The sequence below is a fragment of the Pogona vitticeps genome, chromosome 3 (assembly GCF_051106095.1).
Source record: "Pogona vitticeps strain Pit_001003342236 chromosome 3, PviZW2.1, whole genome shotgun sequence".
Classification (NCBI taxonomy): Eukaryota; Metazoa; Chordata; class Lepidosauria; order Squamata; family Agamidae; genus Pogona; species Pogona vitticeps.
In genome coordinates, this window is record NC_135785.1 from 207122460 (window position 1) to 207145793 (window position 23334).

Sequence of the window (23334 nt, forward strand, 5' to 3'; positions counted from 1 at the left end):
CGACTTACGAACTTAGATTCGAGTTATGAACTCTTTTTTTCCTTTTTTTAAAAGCTAAGTCATCTTAGGTTAAAAGGAAAATATGAAAAAATATCCCCCTCTAGTGGCAGAAGGCGGAATAGCAGCTTCCCATTAGTTTCTATGGACGAAAAGAGCAGATACGAATTAAATGGTTTTCAATGCATTCCTATGGGAAATGCAGATTCGACTTAAGAACTTTTCGACCTGAGAACTGCCTTCCAATATGGATTAAGTTCGTAAGTCGAGCCCCCACTGTATATGGTTGCTTTTAGGTGTTGTGTGGTTTCCTGTCCTGAAACCATCTGATCCTTCTATATGCATACAAGGGTCACCACAAATTGCATAAGGTAAAAGTAAAGGTTCCCCTTGACATTTTTAGTCCAGTCGTGTCCGACTCTAGGGGGTGGTGCTCATCCCGTTTTTCAAGCCGTAGAGCCAGCACTTGTCCGAAGACAGTTTCCATTGTCACGTGGCCAGCGTGACTAGGGAATGCCGTTTTAGCTTCCCACCAAGATGGTACCTATTTATCTAGTCGCATTTACATGCTTCGAACTGCTAGGTTGGCGAGGAGCTGGGACAAACTGACAGGAGCTCACTCCGTCGCATGGATTCGATCTTACGACTGCTGATCTTCTGACCCTGCAGCACAGGCTTCTGCTGCACCTCAAAACAACCCTGCTTAGCCTGATCCAATAAGACTGTCAAGTTGCACCATTAGTCTTTCCCAACATAAATCCAAGTGTGTGTTTGTAATTATTCTTGCCCCCTTACTTTTTAGTTACTAGCACCTTTTCTTTTTGAAAGAAATACTGGGGGTCTTTTCAGCACTCTGGACAGTCATATTTGGTATTTAGCTTCAGCAGTACAGTGTGTGTGTGTGTGTGTGTGCACGTGCGCACGCTTCTTGTTTGTGTGTTTTTGTGTGTATTTAATTGCATTAGTAAATAACATTGTCACAGTACTGACCTTCTTTACACAACAGTATTTTTACATACAATACTCTCATCTCTTTCCATTCCCCATAAACACAAAACTCCTTACTATCCGACATATTCCTTTTTTCTCTTTCCCCCCACTAATTAACTTCTGCTCTCTGTTATCCCACACTACACTATTCTTAGCCCTTTCTACCCCTTTTATTATTTTTTAATTGCACATGCAAATCCACCCACTCTGCCAATCTTTTCACATTTATTTTGCAATGAGTTGCCATTCCTATTTGCTGTATACACACAAATCATTGCTGTGACAAACCCAGACCTACTGGGATATGTCACACAGTTACACTAAGCTGCCACCAACCATTCCCTATAAAAAGTCACACAGACCAGGGATGGATTTTTAAACAATAAAAAGAATAAGGTTTATTTAAATACACACACAGGAAAATAAAACAATCAGATGAATAGGATAAAGTAACGTGGCTTATTCTCACTCATACAAGCATACAGTTTGGTTCACCCAGAACCCTTAACTTGAAGCACAGACCCTGAACCTATCAGTTCTGGCTAACCAACAGACACCTGAACCTATCAGGTTGGTACTCTGACACACAGTAGTACCCTGTCTGACACACAGACTCCCACAACAGCTTCTTCTTCCCAGCTGCTGCTTCGTCACAACCCAGTGTCTCTCAGTGTCTCTCAGTGTCTCTTATCTCACCACACAGGCATCACATATTTATACAGTACAGCCCCTCCTCCTGATGTCCCGCCTTCCACTCCCCATAGGATGGAACTTTCCCTCCAAACCCATGACAGACAGGTAACATCAGTGCTGTATGTAACACCTCCCCTCTTTAAAAGTTGTTTTGTAGGGGGAAAGCTAAGGTGCTTTTCACCAAAAAACAACCTGTATAAAACACACAACAACATTTATACATACCATATAATACTTACTTATACCTACATTCTAAGTTAAACCATAGCAAATAGGCATTTAAACATTTACCATATACATTACATCCATTTACCTTTATTCATACAAACCAAATTCAAAACCAGGTACATTTACTTTTTGTCAGCATATATACACATAGTCCATGTTTCTTTCGCCGTCTTCATTCTTCAGGTCTTCTTGATAAGGCGTCAGCAACACAGTTCACTGACCCTCTGACCACCTTCACTTCAAAGTCATAGTCCTGTAGGTTTAAAGCCCACCTCATAAGTTTGCTATTGTGGGTTTTCATTGTCTTTAACCATTGCAATGGTGAATGGTCAGTGCACAGAACAAAATGTCTTCCCCAGATGTAAGGCTTGGCCTTCTGGATCGCGTAGACTATGGCCAAACACTCCTTCTCCACGGTTGCCAAATGTCTCTCACCTTTTTGAAGTTTCCTACTCAGGTAGGACACTGGATGCTGGTCACCATTCTCATCCTCCTGGCACAGAACTGCTCCTACCCCGCTGTTAGACGCATCGGTGTAGATGATGAACTCCCGGTCGAAGTCTGGAGCACGCAGGACTGGATAGTTGATTAACGCCTCCTTCAACCTCTGGAACGCCTCCTCACAGTCGCTGGTCCACGGGATGCGGTCATCAGCCGTCTTCCTCGTCAGATCGGTCAGCGGAGCCGCAATCTCGCTAAACCTCGGGATGAACTTTCTGTAGTAGCCCACCAACCCAAGAAATGATTTGACTTTTTTCTTGGTGTTGGGTCTAGGCCAATCACGAACAGCTTCTATTTTGGCCTCCAGGGGTTTTATCACTCCTCCCCCTACCATGTGACCCAAGTATTTTATTTCTGGGCTACCCAGCTGACACTTGCTGGCCTTTACTGTTAGCCCTGCTGCACTTAACCTCTGCAGCACTAACTCCAGGTGTATCAGGTGATCTTCCCAGGTATTACTGAAGATCCCTATGTCGTCAATGTAGGCCACTGTAAAGTCACTGAGCCCTGCCAAGGTCTGGTCCATCAGCCTTTGGAATGTGGCTGGTGCATTTCTGAGACCAAAGCTCAGGACTCGAAACTCATAGAGACCAAAAGGGCTGCAAAAGGCAGTCTTTTCTTGATCCCTGGGATCAATTCTTAATTGCCAATATCCCTTTACCAGGTCCAATGATGAGATGAACCGACAACCCCCTATGGTTTCAATCAGGTTGTCTAGCCTGGGCATTGGGTAGGCATCAGGAGTGGTTACACGGTTTAATTTCCTGTAATCAACACAAAACCTAATGCTCCCATCAGGCTTGTCCACAAGGACTATCGGAGAGGACCAAGGACTAGAAGAGGGGACGATTATGTTCTCCCTAAGCATCTCGTCCAGCTCCTTCCGCACCTTGTCCCTATAGGGTCCCGTTACTCGGTATGGGGATACTGCCTGCGGGGGTGCATCCCCTGTGTGGATCCGATGCAACACTCCCTTCACTATCCCCGGCTTGTTGGAAAACACCTGTTGATATTTACTAAGCAGCATTTTTAGTTCTTGCCGCTGGTCTTGGGTGAGTGCAGGACTGATCTTTACCTCCTCTGGGTTGTATTTTACTTCCCCTCTACCCTCCCAGAAGGGTAATTCAGCTTCCTCACTCTCAGCTGCTTTTATCGCGAATAAAACCCTCTGTTCCCCTCTGTAGTAGGGTTTTAGGGCATTCACATGAACCACCCTCCTTGCTTGGTTCTCCTCCTGCTCTATAAGGTAGTTCAGGTCTGATATCTTGGAAATGACCCTATATGGTCCTGCCCATTTGAGCTGCAGTTTATTCTCTCTGCAGGGCCTAAGCCAAAGCACTTCCTCCCCTGGGTCAAAGTGCCTCTCTCTAGCTTTGTGGTCATACCATGTTTTCTGTCTGACCTTCTGAGCTTGCAGGTTTTCTGCTGCCAGCTCTAGATTTCTCTTTAGGTCATTCATCAAGGTGTCTATGTATGTCACAACGTCTTGTGGGTCATCCTGGGTGATCTGCTCCCAATTTTGTTTGATCAAATCAAGGGGCCCTTTCACCCTTCTCCCAAATAAAAGTTCAAATGGACTGAACCCGGTGCTGGCTTGTGGCACTGATCGATAAGCAAACAAAAGGGATTGCAGCTTCTGGTCCCAATTGTTTGGATTCTCTGCCAAGTAAGCCCTAATCATGCGCATTAGAGTCCCATTGAACTTCTCAGTTAACCCATTACTTTCAGGATGATAGGCAGTGGTTTCCTTGTGCTTAATTCCACAGATTTGCCATAAGCGTTTCATGAGCTTTGATGTGAACGATGCGCCCAAATCTGTGATTATCTCTGAGGCAAATCCCATCCTGGACATATACCCTACCAAAGCATCGGCCACTGTGTTAGTTTCAATGTTAGTCAAGGGTATGGCTTCAGGATACCTTGTGGCATGGTCCACAATTGTTAGAATGAACCTGTTCCCCCTCTTTGTGGCCTTGGGCAAAGGTCCCACAATATCCACCCCTATGCATTTGAACGGAGTGTCAATCACAGGCAAAGGGCACAACTTTGCTTTGGTCCTGTCGCGGTTATTCCCCTGCCTTTGACACACATCACATTGTTTACAGAACTCCCTGATCTGCTTCCCTATGTCAGGCCAGTAGAAATTCTGTGTGATTCTCTGCTGTGTTTTGTTCACTCCTAAGTGCGCAGCAAACATGTCAGAGTGACCCCTTTGTAAGATCATGGGGCGATACTTTTCAGGTACCACCAGCTGACTTCTGATCCCATCTCCCCCTTTTGAGATATTCCTCAGGGTTTCTCTATATAAAATCCCCTTTTTCTCCAGAAATCTCACTGGGGTTTCAGGTGTTAGCTGGGCGTCAGTCACCTGTTCAAAACACCTTTGGAGAGTGGCGTCTGCCTTTTGCTCCTGTCCAAATCTGCTGTCTGTGGTTAAGGTTTCCACCACAGCTTCTGAACTCCCCTCTGCTTCCGTCTCTGGCTCATCATTACCCCCCTGAACTGTCCCTGTGGTGGCTTGTGAGCGTGTAATCACTAGCACCCGTTTCACATGTTCAGCCAGGTCATTTCCCACGAGCACGGCTGCTGGCAGAGTCGATGAAATCGCTAGCCTCCAAACTCCCCTCCAGCCTTGAAAGTTGACAGGTACCTCTGCTACTGGCAGAGAGATTACCTGCCCCTCAATCCCTGCCACCTTCATGCTCTCATTTGGGATTATAAACTCCCTAGGAATAATATCTGGATGGCACAGGGTTACCTGGGAACAAGTGTCCCGCAGCCCCCTATACTGACGGTCAAGTATTCCTACGTCCACCCCGGCTGTCTCAAACAACTGAGAATCTGTTTTCACCAGCAAGCAGCGCTTTACCTCCACAAGAGGACCATTTTCCTCAGCCTGATCAGCAGAGGTAGCTGTTCCAGACTGAGTAGCCATGGCAACAGGCTCCCTCAGTGAGACTGAGCCTTGCTCTTTCTGGACACAGAACACAGCTTTTGGCTTGGTTCCACTAGACTCCTGAGGCACCATTCCTTTTAGCTGCTTCAATTTCTCACACTCTGAGATTAGATGACCCTTTCCCTGACAGAAATAACATTTTCTGGTGTATTTTGATTCTCTCTCATCTTGTTTTGGTTTTCCCTCCAAAATCTGAGGTCTTTGTTTCATGTCTGAGGGCTTCCCTTCACCATGGGCCCCTCCCCCTTGCTGGCTTTTCCCTGGTCCCTGAGAGTACTTGCTGTAGGTTTCTTTGGGTTTACCTACAGATTTCCCCTCACCCAAGGGCTTTCTTATTTGGGAAATAAAATCTGCGATCTCTGCGGCTGCTGCCACAGATTTCGGTTTCCTTTCCCTCACCTGGAATTTCAATTCCCCATGCAGGACTGAATAGAACTGTTCCAGCGCTATCAAGTCTTTCAGCTGCTCATAGGTCTCTATCCCCTCCTGCGATAGCCATTTCTCAAGCAGCCTCACCAATTGGGCCCCCACTTGGGTAAAAGTCTGTTCTGGCTTCTTGGTGAGGGACCTGAATCTTTGTCTCAGCTGCTCTGCATTTATCCCATGTCTGGCAAACACCAGTTTTTTAAACTCTGCAAAATCTTTCATCAGTTCCTCAGGCATCTCGGCATAAACCTCAGCCAGGCTACCACTGATTAAAGACCGCATGATGGTCATCTTCTCAGTTTCCCTCACTGAGAAGTCCACAAACGCTCTTTCCACTAAGGAAAAGAACACCTCAGGACAATCTCCCTTGTGGTACACAGGGAATTTCTTCAGGTCAGCTTTAGACAGTTGGCCTCCCTCAGAATCCCTATTGTTATTATTGTTCTGGTTCATCATTTCCAATTTTCTTAACTCATACGCCATCCTTTCTTTCTCCAGAGCAATTTTCTCTCTCTCCATTCTTTCTTCCCTCTCCATTCTCTCTAATTCAAATTGCCTCTGCCTTTCCCTTTCCCTTTCCTCCACTTCAAATTGCCTCATCCTCAGTTCATGCTGTTGGGCTATGAGTATTTTTCTAAGTTCTGGGTTCTGCTCTCCCGTGCTGTCACCTTGCACTGAGCCAAATTCATCCTCAGAACCTTGGTCAATCTGGGGGTCTTTCACTTCACTCATTTCGGCCATCTGGCTTCGAGTCAAGGGCATAATCCCCCCTCAGAACAGGCTGCTTTAAAAGTCAAGCCTCAAAATAAAACGACCACTTTTTTCCTTCTTGCCTCAGAACCAGCTTTCCTATAGAGATTGCTGCTGTTCCTCAGCACTAAACTTGCAACAGTATCGAGTCAGAGCCTACCCCCCTCTGCTGGGCCTCTCAGCTGGCAAGCTAGATCACTGTTACTACGCAGTTTTGCCTCAGCTTTTTCCCGCCAAAACTAGGCTACCTCAGAGCACCCTAATCTAAGTCTCCCCAGTTGGCACGTTCTTCTACTAGCGCACCTCCCCGTGAGGTACACCTAGAAGATTACCTACGCGCCTCAGACTGTCCCTGACTAGACCCCCCTTGCTCTGGGCACACTTGCCAAGGCTTTGCTGGACCGCTGGACAACTGGACCAGTCGTATCCCACACGCTGGACACCAATCAATGTGACAAACCCAGACCTACTGGGATATGTCACACAGTTACACTAAGCTGCCACCAACCATTCCCTATAAAAAGTCACACAGACCAGGGATGGATTTTTAAACAATAAAAAGAATAAGGTTTATTTAAATACACACACAGGAAAATAAAACAATCAGATGAATAGGATAAAGTAACGTGGCTTATTCTCACTCATACAAGCATACAGTTTGGTTCACCCAGAACCCTTAACTTGAAGCACAGACCCTGAACCTATCAGTTCTGGCTAACCAACAGACACCTGAACCTATCAGGTTGGTACTCTGACACACAGTAGTACCCTGTCTGACACACAGACTCCCACAACAGCTTCTTCTTCCCAGCTGCTGCTTCGTCACAACCCAGTGTCTCTCAGTGTCTCTCAGTGTCTCTTATCTCACCACACAGGCATCACATATTTATACAGTACAGCCCCTCCTCCTGATGTCCCGCCTTCCACTCCCCATAGGATGGAACTTTCCCTCCAAACCCATGACAGACAGGTAACATCAGTGCTGTATGTAACAATTGCTATACAAACCCTACATTACACAACTGTGAAAAATGAACCTGGCTTTTAATGCCTCCCAAACTGAGGTTTGTTTCAGATTATGAGTCCACATCTCTGAGGCTTAAAATTAGGACTCTTTTGATAGTGCTTTGTCCATACTGCATTAATACCTCTGTTAGAAGAGACAAATAATTTCAAAAAGATACGCAAGCTTTCAGGATCTCAAATCTGTTTGCCAGGCAAGATCTGACAAAAAACAAGTACATGGGTGAAGGGTAAAATAAAGGGATGATGATTTTAAGGCCATGTAGTTTGCCTATTTTAAAATGTAATGGTGGAAGACTCTGCAGATATTCATATGGAATTTATGAAGATAAATTTGATGCTCTTTCTTGTAAAATGCAACTTTTCTTAGGTTTATGTTGCAGTCTGCCTGAACTCACAGGTTCCTTAGCTGGTAAACAACACTATTGTTCCAGTCAAATCTGTATGGAGTGAAATGCTGTATAGCAGCAGTGTCTGTTGTAATGGTGCTGAGAACCCACAGTAGTAGATGGTTGGGGGAACAGGTTTGTCAAGTTCTTGGGAGAAGGACAGCCCATTTACAGCATTATTCTGAGAGCCCCTATTCGTCTAATTCAAATCACAGTAATTTTGGTCTGTTCCACAGTACTTTGTGTAGTCCATGGCTGTGATCAGCAACTGAAAGGAAAAAGAAAAGAATTACAGTGGGGTCTCTACTTAAGAACTTAATCCATATTTGAAGGTGGTTCTCAAGTTGAAAAGCTCTTATGTTGAATCTGCATTTCCCATAGGAATGCATTGAAAACCATTTAATCCGTATCTGCTCTTTTCCGTCCATAGAAACTACAGTGGAACCTCTACTTAAGAACTTAATCCGTTTTGAAATGGTGTTCTTAAGTTGAAACGTTCTTAAGTTGAAGCAAAATTTCCCATAGGAATGGAATGAAAACCAATTAATCCGTTCTGGCTGTTTTTTTGTTATGTAGAGGTGCGTTCGTACATTGAAGCATTAGTTCCCATAGGAACTAATGCAAAGCTGGTTAATACGTACTCTACCACTAGGGGGAGTTTTTTTTTTTAACCTAAGATGACCTAAGGTTAAAAAAAGAGCAGGAAAGGTTTTTTTTTTTCCTGTTCTTATCTTGGATTTCTGTTCTCAAGTAGAAGCAAAATTTAGCAAATGGAGCTGTTCTTAAGTTGGATTGTTCTTAAGTAGGGACGTTCTTAAGTAGAGACCCCACTGTACTGTACACTGAATCTTAGGGGAAGCATCTTAAGACAGAATTAATTAAGTCCTGTGTGTTTAGTAAGGCTTATTCACTAGCAGAGTTTGGAAACATTACTTTTTTTTTAAATGGAAACTCTTGAGAATCACCCTATGAGATTCTCATGTTATACTCCAGAAAACTACAGTTTCCAAGCTTTGCTTATTGCTAAGGATTGCACTCTTGGATCATTAAAGAATATTACAGTGGACCCTCGACTTACGGAATTAATCCATATTGGAACGGTGGCTGTAGGTCGAGGCTCCATTGACCTACAATGCATTGAAAACCGATTAATCTGTAACCAGCTGTTTTTGTTCCATTTTGGGGTTTTTTCCGGTCTGTAGGTCAATTCTCCGGCTGCAAGTCAATCCTAAATTTTGCGGCAAGAAGTCTGTAACTCGAAAAGTCTCTAAGTGGAGCCATCTGTAAATCGAGGGTCCACTGTACAGTGGTGCCTCGCTTAACGATGATAATCCATTCCAGGAAAATCGCCGTTAAGCGAAAACATCATAAAACGAAATTAAAACCCCCATTGAAACATATTGAAACCCGTTCAATGCATTCCAATGGAGTAAAAACTCACCGTCCAGCGAAGATCCTCCATACAGCAGCCATTTTCACTTGTATAGCGAGGAATCCGTGCCTAAACACAGTGGGGAGCCATTTTAAGCACCCGCCGGCCATTTCAAAACTGCTGATCAGCTGTTAAAAAACATCGTTTTGTGAAGAATCGGTTCCCGAAGCAGGGAACCAATCATCGCAAAGGAAAAAAAACCTATTTAGACCATCGTTTTGTGATCGCAATTGCGGTCGCAAAAAGATAGTTGTACAGCGATTTTGTCGTAATGCAGGGCAGTCGTTGAGCGAGGCACCACTGTTCTGTGCAGACTACAAAAGTCATGGCACATTTATTTTATAGTATGGATTTGGACTTCGCAAAACATCCTTGCTGTTTTGATTTGGTTTGAAACTTTGCAGTGCTGCTTTCAGATTTCTTAAAGTTCTGCCAAGATCTCTTGACTTGTGCACATGAGTCTTGATGGCACCTCCTGGTCATCGGTGAAGAAATGGCTCTGGTTTAAGTATAACTCCAGATAGTAATGATGATGTGCTTTCCAGGCTTTTCCAAGTCTAAAGAACTCAGAAGTGGTTTATCAGTCCCTCTGTGTTCTGGGAAGTCCCAGTCGCAGCCAAGTGCTCCAACTCATTGAGTATCCAGTCAGTTTACCCTAAATGGACTTGAATGTTATTTCATTTCAGACTCTGTTGATAATGCTCTAATCATGCATTACTTCAGTTGACATAGGAAATTGGATTTCCAATACTTGCATTTCATTCAGAACTTTCATACACACAGTTTCTGGTGTATCAATCAAAAGATGCTGGTGCCACTATTCTGACTTTCTCTTTTGCTCAACTGATTTTTTTTAGTAAGGAAAAAATAGAAGATGCAACAGAAAATGTGGGAGTGTAGCAGCTGGGAGTCAATGCCATCTTTCTCCTACTCCCACTGGTAAAATTCCATGAAGGAGACAGGGTGGTTGTACTGTAAAAACATCATCTGGAGGGACCTTTCACTGGGAAATTAAAAACTGTTTTTCTTTGCTAGACTTGCACAAAGCCTTATTTCTGTGTCATGTCGAAAGAAATTAGGAATCTAGTCATTGAAATAAAATAGAACAGAAGGGTTCTTTATATGCTGTGCTTTCTCTTGTCATTATGCAACATTTGTTCAAAGTAGGCTAGTTCTGCTTTTGGATTTGGTAAAAATTGTATCTAGAGGCATTTCAGTGCTGAAACAAGATCAGGATCCCTCCCCCCTCCATTTAGCAATGTGTGGAATGATACATAAAGTAATTGCTGAGTTCTTTGATTGAAGCGGGCATAAAAGGAAGTGATGCTGTTTAAAAAAATATGTTGGCTAGGAAAAGAGAAAAGCAAAAAATAAGTCAATCGCCCAGCAATTCGGTAATGTTGCTGCTGCAGCTAGCTGGAGGGTGGGAGCCTGGAAGAAGGCATAGAAAAGTTCTAATAAGGAGTTGAGAAGAATAGACATTTGAGAGGAAGACACTGGAGAAAAGAGGCAAAGATAAGGAGGGCAGACTGGGGAAGAGATGCAAGGGAACATAGGTGAAGAATGAGGAGGTGAAGATAGTGGGGCTGAAAGGTAAGGAGCAGGGGCAGGTGATGGCTGCAGACAGGAGGCTGGAGGCCTGTCGCTTGATGGCAGGTAACTGGAGGCTGCTCTAGCTTGTGTGGATTAGACTCCCTCAGTGAGCAAAACAGGGAAATATTTGGGGAAGGGATAGCCATTTCTAGCTAGCACCATGTCTTGCTTTCTTGAAAAACCTGTACTTTTGGACTACAGAGTCCAACAGCTAGCACATCAATAGTTGCTGTGGGTTTTTTGGGCTCTTTGGCCGTGTGTTATTCTTCTTGTTTGCCAGTCTCTGTGGCCGGCATCTTCAGAAGACTGGAGTAGGAACTCTGTCCATGCTCTGTTGCTGTTCGTTGGATAGTTGAGTATTTAGAGCTGTGGGAACCCCTCTTGTCCTTTTAGGAGATCAGGTGCTCAGCCTGTTTTTTGTTGTGATAAGGGGGAGAGAGATTATCTGTTACTGTGATAGATGGGTGTCATTAGCTGGTCTTTTTTGTGCAATGATCCCTGGTCCTTGTGGCTGGGTAGAGTTCGTTGACCTTTTGCAGGCTGTATTATTGAGTATTGTTTAGTTTTAGGCCTTCTTCCTTTTTGTTGAAGTTTTGTTGATGTTTATGGATTTCAATGGCTTCCCTGTGCAGCCTAACATAATGATTGCTGGTGTTGTCCAGTACGTCAGTATTTTGAAATAGAATTTCATGTCCAGCTTGTTTTCGGGCATGTTCGGCTACTGCTAGCATATCCATGGACAAGGTTTTAAGTTATTAGAACCTCACTAGAACCTCCTGGTAATCCTAACTGCAGATTTATAAGAATAACGAGTCACCTCTATAAAAATCATGAGGCATTGACAAATGGTGTTTGTTCTTTCATATCCTGACCTTTGATATCTGAGATTTCATTGGCAAGGACTCAAAAAAATAAGAAGGGAGATATGGAGGGATAAGAGAAGTTAGTTTGTGGCTATAGAAGGAATATTTGAAACTGGGACTGCTGTAATCACAGAGAAGATTATCTAAAGTCTAGAAGAATGCAAGTTTCCGGGTGTTCTTTTGCCGCTTGCTTTTAAGTGCCCTTTAATCTCACAATAGTAATTTACTACTCAACTGCTGCTTGTTGAATGTAACTGCAAAATATCAGTAGAAGTGACTTTAAAACAGCAAATCATTAATAAAGGACATATATGGTATTTTTTCTTGGAGTTGCAGTCCAACAAACTAACTTTTCCAAAGTCTGATAAAGACCATCTCCTTGGCTGTAGTCAAATAACAAGTGTAGGCAGGTGTCCTTAGAAACTGGGATCATCTGTATGGTATAGCTTGCATGTTGCAGCCCAACTGCGATGAAAAATGTCTTGTCTGGTGATTGCTTCAGGGTGGTGCTGTTCCCCATTTTTTCTTACTGCATTAACTCTTCTTGCTTCCTGGAATGTCTGTTTCTTTCTGCAATCCCAGTAAGTGGTGTTATAAAAGGCACAGCTGTACAACCATTAAAACTTAGATGAGGAGTTAATTGTTAGGTAGCAGATGTTAAATGCCTGCAATTTGAAATTCATCATGCAGGTGAAAACCTTGGATAGGAAATCAGGAAAATACAGTATGTTGTTCACGGGCAGGAATAGGGTGACTGGAAGGTGACTATATCTCCAGATTAGAGATGGGGGTATTCGTATACGAATATCCCCCCACGGGTGGAAATAATGAGGTCCGGCCCCATGGGGCTGGGCTGTCCACTCACCATTTCGCCGCTGACACGAGCTTGGCGGAGCCTTCCTATTACCAGGTCGCATAGTAGCTAATCCATTGTAGACAATGGCATGATAGGAAGGCTCCGCCGAGTTAGCGTCAGTGTTGAAATGGTGAGTGCACAGTTTGGCCCTGTGGGGCCAGACCCGCGTTATTTCCACCTGTGGGGGGATATTCATATACGAATACTTACGTCTTTACTCCAGATACAGCAGAACAACATGATCTTGTCATATGCCAGATAACCGTCCAGAAATTCAAAACATTGACTTTTTAAAAGTGATTTTGGTGATCACATTATAAGAACAGAAGGTGGTACAAAACACATGTTGAACCCATTAAAATTTACAGGGTTAACATGCTATGCAAAGAACAATGCTGTAGGTATAACAAAAGATTCAAATAAGACCCGTTGGGGACTTAGTGTAGTGAACTCAGCTTGTCAGAAAAGAAAAATAATATATTGTGTAGGAGACATTGACTATGGATGACTTCCAGCAGTTCCGGTCTCTTATTATACCGGATATTGTCATCTAGTTAGCTGGTTTCAGTTCTTATTTTATTGGTTTTTATTTATGTTACTTAAGTTGTCAGTATTTGTTTGTATCTCAGTATTTATTTGTTCATATTTGCAGGGCCATCTAGATGCCTTGACTCATGTACATAACTCTTCCCTGCCTACCCCTCTTTAACTGTGTTTCACCTTGGTGACAATATAACCAAGGTAATTTGAGCACAGGTTGAACTCAGGGGTATGTCCTGTACCAAAAACTGCTCCCTTAAACAAAGGGAAATGTTTTAATCATTATGTCTGTAACATTATCTTACAATAAGTCAACTGTCTGCTTTGTGGTTCCATGTGATAGAGAATATTCTGCTACATAGCAGGTGCAGTGATCTAGGTTTAAGACATTGTGAAACATGTGCTCTATGTGAAACCTTTTCATGATAGAATTAAAACCTGCTGAGTTTCAGCAGTATTGCTTCATGCGGGTTTCTGATTCATGCTTGTATAAATAATGAATGCTAGAAGCAGTGCGTGAACAGTTTATAGATTTTCAGATGGGTAATCTTGCAAGCACTTCTTTGTCTCCTGCATGCTGTTTTCAATATGTTGCATCTTTTAGAGAAAACATGTTTTAAATTTTGCAAAAGATATTTAAAACCAGGGGCATAAGATTGTCCTCCTCCTACTGGTTGACTGATCTTGAGTAAATAATCTAAACCAGATTTTCAGCATACCTTAAAACTGCTGCAGGAGGCCTATCACTGTGCTAAGTTACTGAAGCTCTACCTTGTTCATTCATTTGAATGACAATGTCACAGACTTACAGCTCTCCTCATTACTAGCACTAGTAATGGCAACCCATAATGGGCAGTATCCTGTTCAGTATTTATGTGCTAACTGTAGAGATTGCTATGCTGATCTGATCAGGTGCCAGATACATGTGGATTTCCCTACGTGTGTAAATATTGAGCATGATATTAGTCCCTATAAAGACCTAGAGTCCTCCGGGTAGTTTGCAGTAATTTTTTTAAAAATCAAGTACAGATATAATATCAACGTACAACAGTATACACAGCACCTCAAAATCAAGCACAGGCACAAGATTAACTACATGGGAAGACTGACTTCTAACTGGGGTACCATTAAAGAAAAGAAAATTGTCCCTGTAAGTTGTTTCATTTCATTCAAGAGGCAAGATTGAAACAGGGCTTCTGGAAGAGATCCTAAAGTTTGGGTAGATAGATATAGAAGAAGATAACTTTTTATATAATCTTGTCTCACTGTGCTATTTAATCTCATACACCATTTTATTTACAAGATATTCAAGCCTCCTCCCTCTCCTGAAGCTCTGGCAGTCAAAGTGCCTGAATATCTTTATCTTATTTCTGTGTTTGGAAACTGAAAAAATGACTAGAAATTACAATAGAACATACATTGTGCTTTAAATTAGGAATCTCTCTCTTTTTTAGAAATTAAATATATATAGAAGGTGCAGTTTCCATTGGGAGGAGTTCAAGTAATTTAGGATATCACAGAGAATACCAGCCACTTGAATTGCAACTGGAAGATTACAAAGTAGAAAGTGCAGACTCCAGAGGCCTGAATAATTCACCCCTGTTCAGTTTTACAAACCCTGTTTGTCATGTCCATAAATCTGTGGACTCCACCCATGCTGCAGTAACGTGGGTATGGAGGGCGACAGAGTAAAATTGGTTCCTGTTTGGCTTTTATTGTGTATGCAACTCCATTCCCACAGGAATTCTCCATTCCTCTCTAAAACTTGTTTTGGCATGTGTTAGCCCTCATGCAGGACAATGAGGTGTTCCATTTCTCAGGAATTGTGTTCTGTTTTCAGAATCCACACAGAACTACATTTACAGTGCTGGCATTCTATGCTGAAGGGCTGTAAACAATGTCACAGAGTTACAGCCCTCGGACGTGCACAGGTTTATTTGACAGATGAAAGTGTTTCCGATAAAACTATTGGATTCTCACAAAAGTATTGGGGCCAAAGGAAAAAAAGTTCAGTGCCCTTGTGACAACCCTGAAGCTGAGAAACAGAAGTGACATACAGCTCTTGTTGTCTGCAGGTTGGCCTTTTTGGTGGGAGACATTGCAGTTCTCAAGAAAAACATGGACCTGGATCCAGCTTGTCATCCTCGTTGGGGAATACCCATTGAATCAATGAGATTTACATAAATCTTATCTCACCATTTAGCACTCCATTAAAAATGTCTGCTCTAGCTAGACTGTCAGCTGGATTCATGCCAATAAATGTACAGTAAATCCTAACCACAGCCTTAAGCCTGCTGCTCACCCTTAATGCCTTGCAGCAAGAAAGCACAATACACTGCACTCTGTGCACTTTTTAAAAACACCCTGATGGATGCGTGTTAAAATAAACATGAGAAAGAAGAAGATGAGAGGGAAAGCATAGCTTTACTGCTAATATTTTTTATGTATCTTTATGACAAGGGATTTAACAAATTGAAAAAAAAAATCTGATCATAAAAGAGAGGGGAAATAGTTGATGTTGATGCAGGTGGGGGGGGGGAACAAGAGGCACCTGTTGCTGCAAGCAGAAAAATCTATTGTTGATGCAGCTGCTGGACATGAGAAATTACATTTAGAAGGAAGTGTGGTCAATGGTTGATCATTTTTAATGCTTTCCCTTGGGAACTGCTAGAGTGGCTTTCGAGTGCTTAAGGATGAGGTCCTGCTATCCAAACTCCAGAGAGACATTGGCTTATAAGCTTTATAATTGCTAAGCTTAATTGTTGATACGTTTTCATTTGGTGTATCTTTATATCTCTTACTATATTCTTTCTATTCTAAACAATAGATTTACCCTGAACTGCAAATTACCAATGTCGTTGAAGCCAATCAACCTGTAACAATTCAGAACTGGTGCAAGCGGGGATGGAAGCAATGCAAGAGTCACCCTCACATTGTAGTTCCATATAGATGCTTAGGTAAGTATAGTCAGATATGCTGTGACTATGTGATCTTCATTGCATGCGGTTGCTCCTCCCACCACCATCTTCCACTTAATCATTTTTAAATTGAAGGTACTTGTTTTTGTCCAACAGCATAAGGTGACTTTCCCCAGTTTTAATTATGACATATAAGGAAAAGGGTATCATCTTGTTGGTATGTGTTGGTAGTAACTAGAGGCATAAGATCAAGACTTAATATGTTCTTCTGTAGCAGATTTGTATGGCAAGGAATGTATATAGTATTTATAGTATTGACACTAGTTAATGTAGAGATGCACAGCACTCAGTTTAAACACTCCATCCATAGAAGCCATAGGTATGGAACTCTGAAGTGGTAAAAAAGGTTTTATTTTGCTAGCAGGTCAGTATAGTAGTTTGAGTGGTTTGAAAACCTGGAACCGTTGGAGATCATGCATTTTAGAATTCTGTAGAACAACTGAGGAGCAGCAGCGTTATAATGTATCAAAGGAAGTTGTCTGAAAATGCCTCTTTCGTCCCCATAATTGTTTTGGTTTTTGCTTTGCCCCAAGTACAGTAAGAAACATCAGAATGTATACTTAGTTAATCTGAGGTCCTTGGTGATTTTCCCAAGCCTTAGGAGGTCTGTGAAGATAATTGGGAAAGCTTTCTCAGGATGTGTGTGTATCCGATGTACGTGTGCTTGGTTTCCTGTTCAGAACTAGCAAACACAGAGAAGCTAAGTAGTTTGGCCAACTTGAGTCAATGGAGTCTACCTCTCTGGCTCCTTCAGCTGTAGCAGTGCTCTTGTCCTCATATTGATTCATTGTGCTTGTACTGTGAAATAGTATTCATTGAGCAGCATGCAGCTCTCACACAGAACAACAGTTCAGTTACAGAGCTGTGACTGACCTCAATGTAATCTGCTGGGCACCCTGTTATAGCATAATGGTCTAATGTAGCAAGCAAGAATGAGCTCAGCTTGTACCCTCTTGCCAGTTTGGACCTCAAACATTTTCTACTCCAGTTTTTCCTGGCATGGCTCTCTCTCTCTCTGCTTTCATGGAGTTTGGGAAAATTATGTCTTTGAACTACAGCTCCAATAATTCTCCAACCAATACGGTTGCTGAATACGTGTTGGCGGGGGGTGGTGGTGTCGTCTCAGTTGTAATTTAATAAATAACTTTTCCAGATTAGTTCTCACATGCTAATAAGCCTAAGATCCAAGATTGTAGCATTACACTGTACATTTTATTAATGAGGCTGCGGAACAATCCCAGTTGTTTCTATTAATTGGAGGTCTGCAATTCTGACTTTGCAAATGTTTCGTGCAGCAGGTGTGATGTTAAATTAACACTTTGATCATAGAACAGTATGCTTGAGAGTAAACCTTACTGATTATATTTGGATTTGTTCCAAAGCAAGTGTGTTTGGGATTGGGGAGGGGTAGATAGGGTTATAAAACAATCATTGTGTTTTTAAATATTTTGTTTAAAAATAGGTCTAAATAAATAAAGCAAAAGGAGCACATAAACATTTCTCCCTAACATTAGCATTGTATAGGGACTGCATACTTCTCTATATTTTATTCCAATGGGTATCTTCATAGCTGTGATACAGCGGATGATGTCACTGCTCCCCAGGGATGGAGGTAGGAAACTCCGTTTCTAATTCTTCCTGTACTACAGGGCCCAATGTGTGGATAGTCTGATCTACTGCACAAGTTGTTGTTAAATAAAATATGCCATTTTAAATGCAGTGCAGTTATGAGCAAGACCAACAGTTGACAGAAATCTCTTGTCGCTGTTAGTTCAGCTCTTGCTTTGTTTTGTGTTTCAGTTTAGAGAAAATGGAACCTGGGATCTGGTGGTGGATGCAAATTCGTACCTAGAGGGTTCCGTTGTTTAATAGGTAGCTATAGTGGATGAGAAGATACTCAGGTGTCCCCACTGTGGACTTTTTAATTATGTTCACCTTCTTCAGAGAATCAGTGATAATAAAGAAAAAATACCAGGCAGTTCCTCAGTGATCCTTCATTTATTGCCTTGGTTTGCTCATCAGTTCCCAGTTGTATCAATCACCTGTGATCTCTTGGCTAAAGAAAGAAAAGTAAATGCTGATCTTCTCTTCCAGTGTTACAGGTTTTCTTGTTCCAGTGCTTTCTTTAATTACCAGCATTTGATTGTGTTCTGTGGAGGACCTTGGTGTGTTCTCTCTAAGTCTATTTGGGGATGCAGGTGGATCCTGTGACCTATTAAAAAATAAACCACCGTTTCTCAAAGCTTCCAGTAGTTGCATTTTACTTTTTTAATTTCTTGCCAGAAAAAGAGGGGATTGCATGCTGACTCAAGGCAGGACTGTGCCTATCACTAGCCTGCTTGCTCATAAAGCAAGACCCTGAATTCCTGATTGAAGTGCACATGCAGAAGCGAGGAATTTTTTAAAAGAAGTTGATCATTTCCACTGAATGCTTCCATGCCTGGTTTAAAAAGTCAGGTGCATTCATTGTGTACACCATATTTCTCTTTTATAGGTACTACTTTCATGCTGTGATTGTAATAGCCATATGGAATAGTGAAGTGATCATTGTACTATCCCTTCATCAAGGAAAATGAATCTTATACTTATTTTTGATTATTTATTTATGGAATTGTTTATTTGATTTTTGCTTAGCAAAAATAAATAAGTAGCCATGTTTATTCATTACTTTTTAAGAAATATATATTTTAAAACTTTTTTTTTCTCAAGTGTAACTTGAGTTCAGTGCAGCAAGTTTATCCAGTTAGGTGCTAGTCTTCCCATGGGGCTAAGAATTATTCTTTTGACTGGCAGAAATATGACAACTCTTATGCTAAGAGTATATTCATGATCCATTTTTGTGCTGGCCTTTAGAATTGCCCCTCTGGAATTTGCTGTAGCAAACCCCTTCAACACCCAACTGGTTCTTTAGCTTCTTTCTTGTGTAGTGGCTTATCCTGTGTGACAGGCAGGTCGAGTGCAGCAAATGCTCCAGCAGTATTGATTGAGTTTATTAGATTACAGGACTTGCTGTGAGCTAATGTGACTAAAGCATGCAAAGTAGAATAATTTAAATAATACTCAATCAAAACCTGTGCTCTGTGAAACCCTTACACTAATTCTGTGATTATGTAAATTTCTCAGAGAGGCAATAAGAGATCCTGATTTATATTAATTAAGGGTAGTACCCAGCTGTCCATTGTTTTAGATCTGAAATGTAAATCTAAAATAGTTGAAGGTTCAATCAGATTATCAAATTTATTGTGAAGTCATTGACTTTTATGAACTGTTTTCCTTAATTATCCCAATACCTTTTACATGACTGACTGCATTTTCAGAGTTAGTACAAGAATGGTATTCAGTTCAGGAGGGCTTTGTGGACAGGCGGTTTTGCAAGAGTAGTGCAACTTCTCTTGTGCTCAGTGCAATCCAGGATACCAGCATCAATTGAGATTTTCACCTTGGTAACAAATGTGAAAATTAGGTAATTGTTCTTCAATTGGAGAATGATTTTGTCTATTAAAGATTTTCTGCTACACCAGGATGGTTTGTTTATTATTTCTAATAACCCAACTGCAGTCCTACGTGTATTTATGCAGTAGTAAATTCCATAGGCTTCAATAAGAGTAAGACACAGGTAAATGGCTGTGTACTTATTGGAGTAAGTGCTATGAAGTTTACTAGGTATTTCTAGTGAGAAGACATGGACAGAGTTGTACCATAAATCTTCTTCTGATCTGTCTCTAAATGTAGACATCTATTCATTGTATTAGTGAAACTGTAAATTTTCAGTGACAAAATAGGTAACCATGGTATCTTTTTCCCCCATTGCTTTGCAATTAATAACTTAGGGTTGCTTGAAATATGTAATTTTATTTCTTTCTCTTCCCTTACACTTTTATACAAGAGACAATGTTGTCAAAATTGCTTGTTTTGTATAATGTCAATTACTTTTATATGATGAATGCATCTTTCATTTGATTCAGAGGCAGAACTATTTCTGTACTGGATGCTCTGATAAAGGTTACTCCATTCAACTCACCTTTCAAGGCTCAGGTTTCAGAATTTTTCATTGACAAAGTGTGGAACATAATTTAATACAAATCCAAATAGTATTGTGTTTGTTACTTATGTACAAAGTTTCTATCCCAGCCTTCTGTTAAAAAAATTAAAAAGAAGTCATCATCAAGTTTACAATATGCCATCAGAACAGTAACAGTTGTACTGCCATCATAGTTGATGCATTTCAAATATTAGTAAAATCTTGTTCAGGTGGTTCTTTAAAAAGTGATAACTACCTTATAGTTCCTGGGCATGGTATTATTTCATTGACATTCCATGCAGGTACAGTGGTGCCTTACTTAACGATTGCCTCGCTTGAGGAAATTGCTTGACGATTAGTTTTTTGCAGTCGCAGAGCAATGTTTTAAATGGGCTTTTTTCGCTTCCCGACGATCGGTTCCCTGGTTCGGGAACCGATTTTCGTATTACGATGATCTAAAAACAGCTGATCGTCGGGTTTCAAAATGGCCACCGGGTGTACAAAAGGGCCCCCCGCTGTTTTCTAGGATGGATTCCTTGCTTTACAGGCAGCGAAAATGACCGCCCCTATGGAGGATCTTCGCTGGACGGTGGGTTTTCAGCCCATTGGAACACATTGAAGGGTTTTCAGTCCGTTTCAATGGGTTGTTTTATTTCGCTTAACGAGGATTTTGTTCTATAGCGATTTCGCTGGAACAGATTATCCTCATTAAGTGAGGCACCACTGTATTTTGAGGTTTTCATTCCACCTGAATGATTCTGCTGGCCTAATTCCTATAATCCATGAGTGTTCCTCTCCTTCTCTGGATCTGGTCCTTCAATAGATGCCCTCTTTCTGCCATCTTTTCCTCTGATGGACTGGCCATCAGTTTCCTCCTACAGTACTTCTCTTGACCTTCTATTTTCGAGAAGCTCATAATTTGTGAAATTGTGAGTATCTGGTGTGTTATAGGTCTTCTAGTAATAGTATGTTTAGAAATGCATGCTTTGTCCCTTGCCTGCAGGTATCTATTGGCACCTAAGAAGGGTGTTCTTTCCTATTGAGAAATGCCGTTCAACTAACATTTGGGTGGGAGCAAATCATATAACTGAGCTGATTAATTGAGGGCAGAAGGGAAACCGGTGATGATCTCCCAGGATAGTCTCACCTGTGTGCCAATCATACATAGTTGTAGAACACTTTTGTCTCATCAAGCTATACACAGCCATAAAACAATGTATTGTTTAATTTGTTTTGCATTCCACCTTTGTGCAAAAAAGTGGCATTCAGGGTGGCTGATAGCAGGGACATTCAAATAATATCCATAATCCAGTTTACATGTCAAAGAATGCCTGGAAAAAGGCTGTTTGCTGTCACATGGACAGCAGAGTGGGAACTGGCCAAGAGCAAGCATCTCCACAAGTTGCATCTCCACAAGTGTGCCTCTGGAGGCAGTTGCAATCAAGAGAAGGACCTCCCAGGAATTTCTTAAATCAGAGGCAAGTTTGTAACAGGGAGAGAAGCCCCGTGCTCTTACTGTTAAAGAAGATGTTTGCCCCATCCATTTCCAGTGCTGTTGCTCTCTAGCACTTGGAGAGCAACAAGTCTCTGCAAAAGCTTGGATTTGGAATTTCCAGGCTTTCCATTCACACAGAGGCTCCCCTCTTCACACTCATTGCCCTCCATGCATAGTAGCAGACAAATAAAACCAGAAAGGGGGAACGGCTTCCAGCCCTCCCTTTAGAAGTAATGAAATGGAACTGCTTTATTAGCAACTCAGTCGGACTGTAGTCTTCCACATAATGTGGGCCCTGGGTTAAATGGTGCTTTTATAGGAAATAAGGGGCATATTGAGTTGTGAATGGAAATAGATGAGTAGAGATAAGTCAGTGAAGCTGCCCTAACAAGGGAGAGGAGGTTATGCATAGTGCTCAGTTTACACTATGGACTTCCAGTGCTGTGTTGGAAATGTTCATGATTAAAAGTGTTCAAGGATTCAATAGTCTTCTTATCTCTGTCATTGTGCCCCAAACTTCCAAGTTAAAAAGAAAGAATTCTGCAGTAAACTGTCTTAATATTTGTACAAAATGTTGCATCTTTCCTTAGAAGATGCTTAGCAGTGGAAAAGGAAGAATAAATGTCCATAGTAGCACAAAATAAATAATTTATTTTGTTTTGTTTAATGGTTATGGTCTGTTTCATACATATATGTGTTTTATATTTGTGTTTTATCTATATTTGGCAACACTGTTAACACTAAAACAATATTTTGCTAGCATGAGGGAACACATCCAGGTGAACTCTAGCTCTCATCAGTCTCAGCCACTGTGGCCAGGAACTGGGGATGATGGAGGTTATAGTCCAACAAGAGTGCTATAGGTTTAGGTAGTTCTTGCATCTCCTGTTGCAGTTCCTGTTAACTCTTGGTTTTTAAATAGCCTATTAGAATTTTAAATGTACATATTAGAATTTTAAAAGGGCTTTGTTTATTTAATGACAATGAGATATAATGTCAAATATACAAGACGTTTAGTAGGTTTGAGGAAGTAGTTTGAAAAATATACCTGTAAAAATCCCATTGATTGCAGAGAAGCTATGTTCAGGTATGCCCCTTATTTCCTATATGTAGTTTAAAAAGCTAAACATAGCACGAATTTTATTATCCCAGGCATAAAAAATTGAAAAGTATATATATATCTCCAGTTTAAATGTAGGGTACTGTATTCGAGCTGAGGGTGTTCTCTGTGGCTTATGGTTATCAGTAGCCACTTACATCTATCTCTACATTGCTTCTTAATCCCATTGTCACCTTTTCTGCTTAGCAGGAATAGCTTCTTTCTTTACAAATGAGCTTTCCATGCTCTGAGGAGCCATAAATCCAGACACTGGATTTCCTGTCTACTGCCTGATCGATGAGACAAGATTAACTAATTGTGTCTCAGAATTTTAATGCCATTGTGGGTTTAGCTTATCCAGCTCTTTTAAATGGTTCCATCTCCACTTAGCTGTGTGATTGAGAGAGACAAGCCTCACAAAGCCCTGTTTTCCTTTTAAATAAGGAATGCATTATGGCTCTGTTTACTCAACAGCACAGCTTGTAAGTTTGAGTATAGGCTTGG

At 41.4% G+C, this 23334-nt stretch overlaps 1 protein-coding gene across 7 annotated transcripts in view; it reads left to right on the forward strand.

The window, feature by feature from the left end:
- APP (amyloid beta precursor protein) overlaps positions 1 to 23334 on the forward strand; it is a 189633-nt gene that overhangs the window by 62797 nt on the left and 103502 nt on the right. For all 7 annotated transcript variants that reach the window (XM_078388947.1, XM_078388948.1, XM_078388949.1 and 4 more), the window contains exon 3: positions 16065 to 16194. In XM_078388947.1, coding sequence (XP_078245073.1) covers positions 16065 to 16194 — 130 coding nt within the window. The remainder of the gene's footprint in view (positions 1 to 16064; positions 16195 to 23334) is intronic.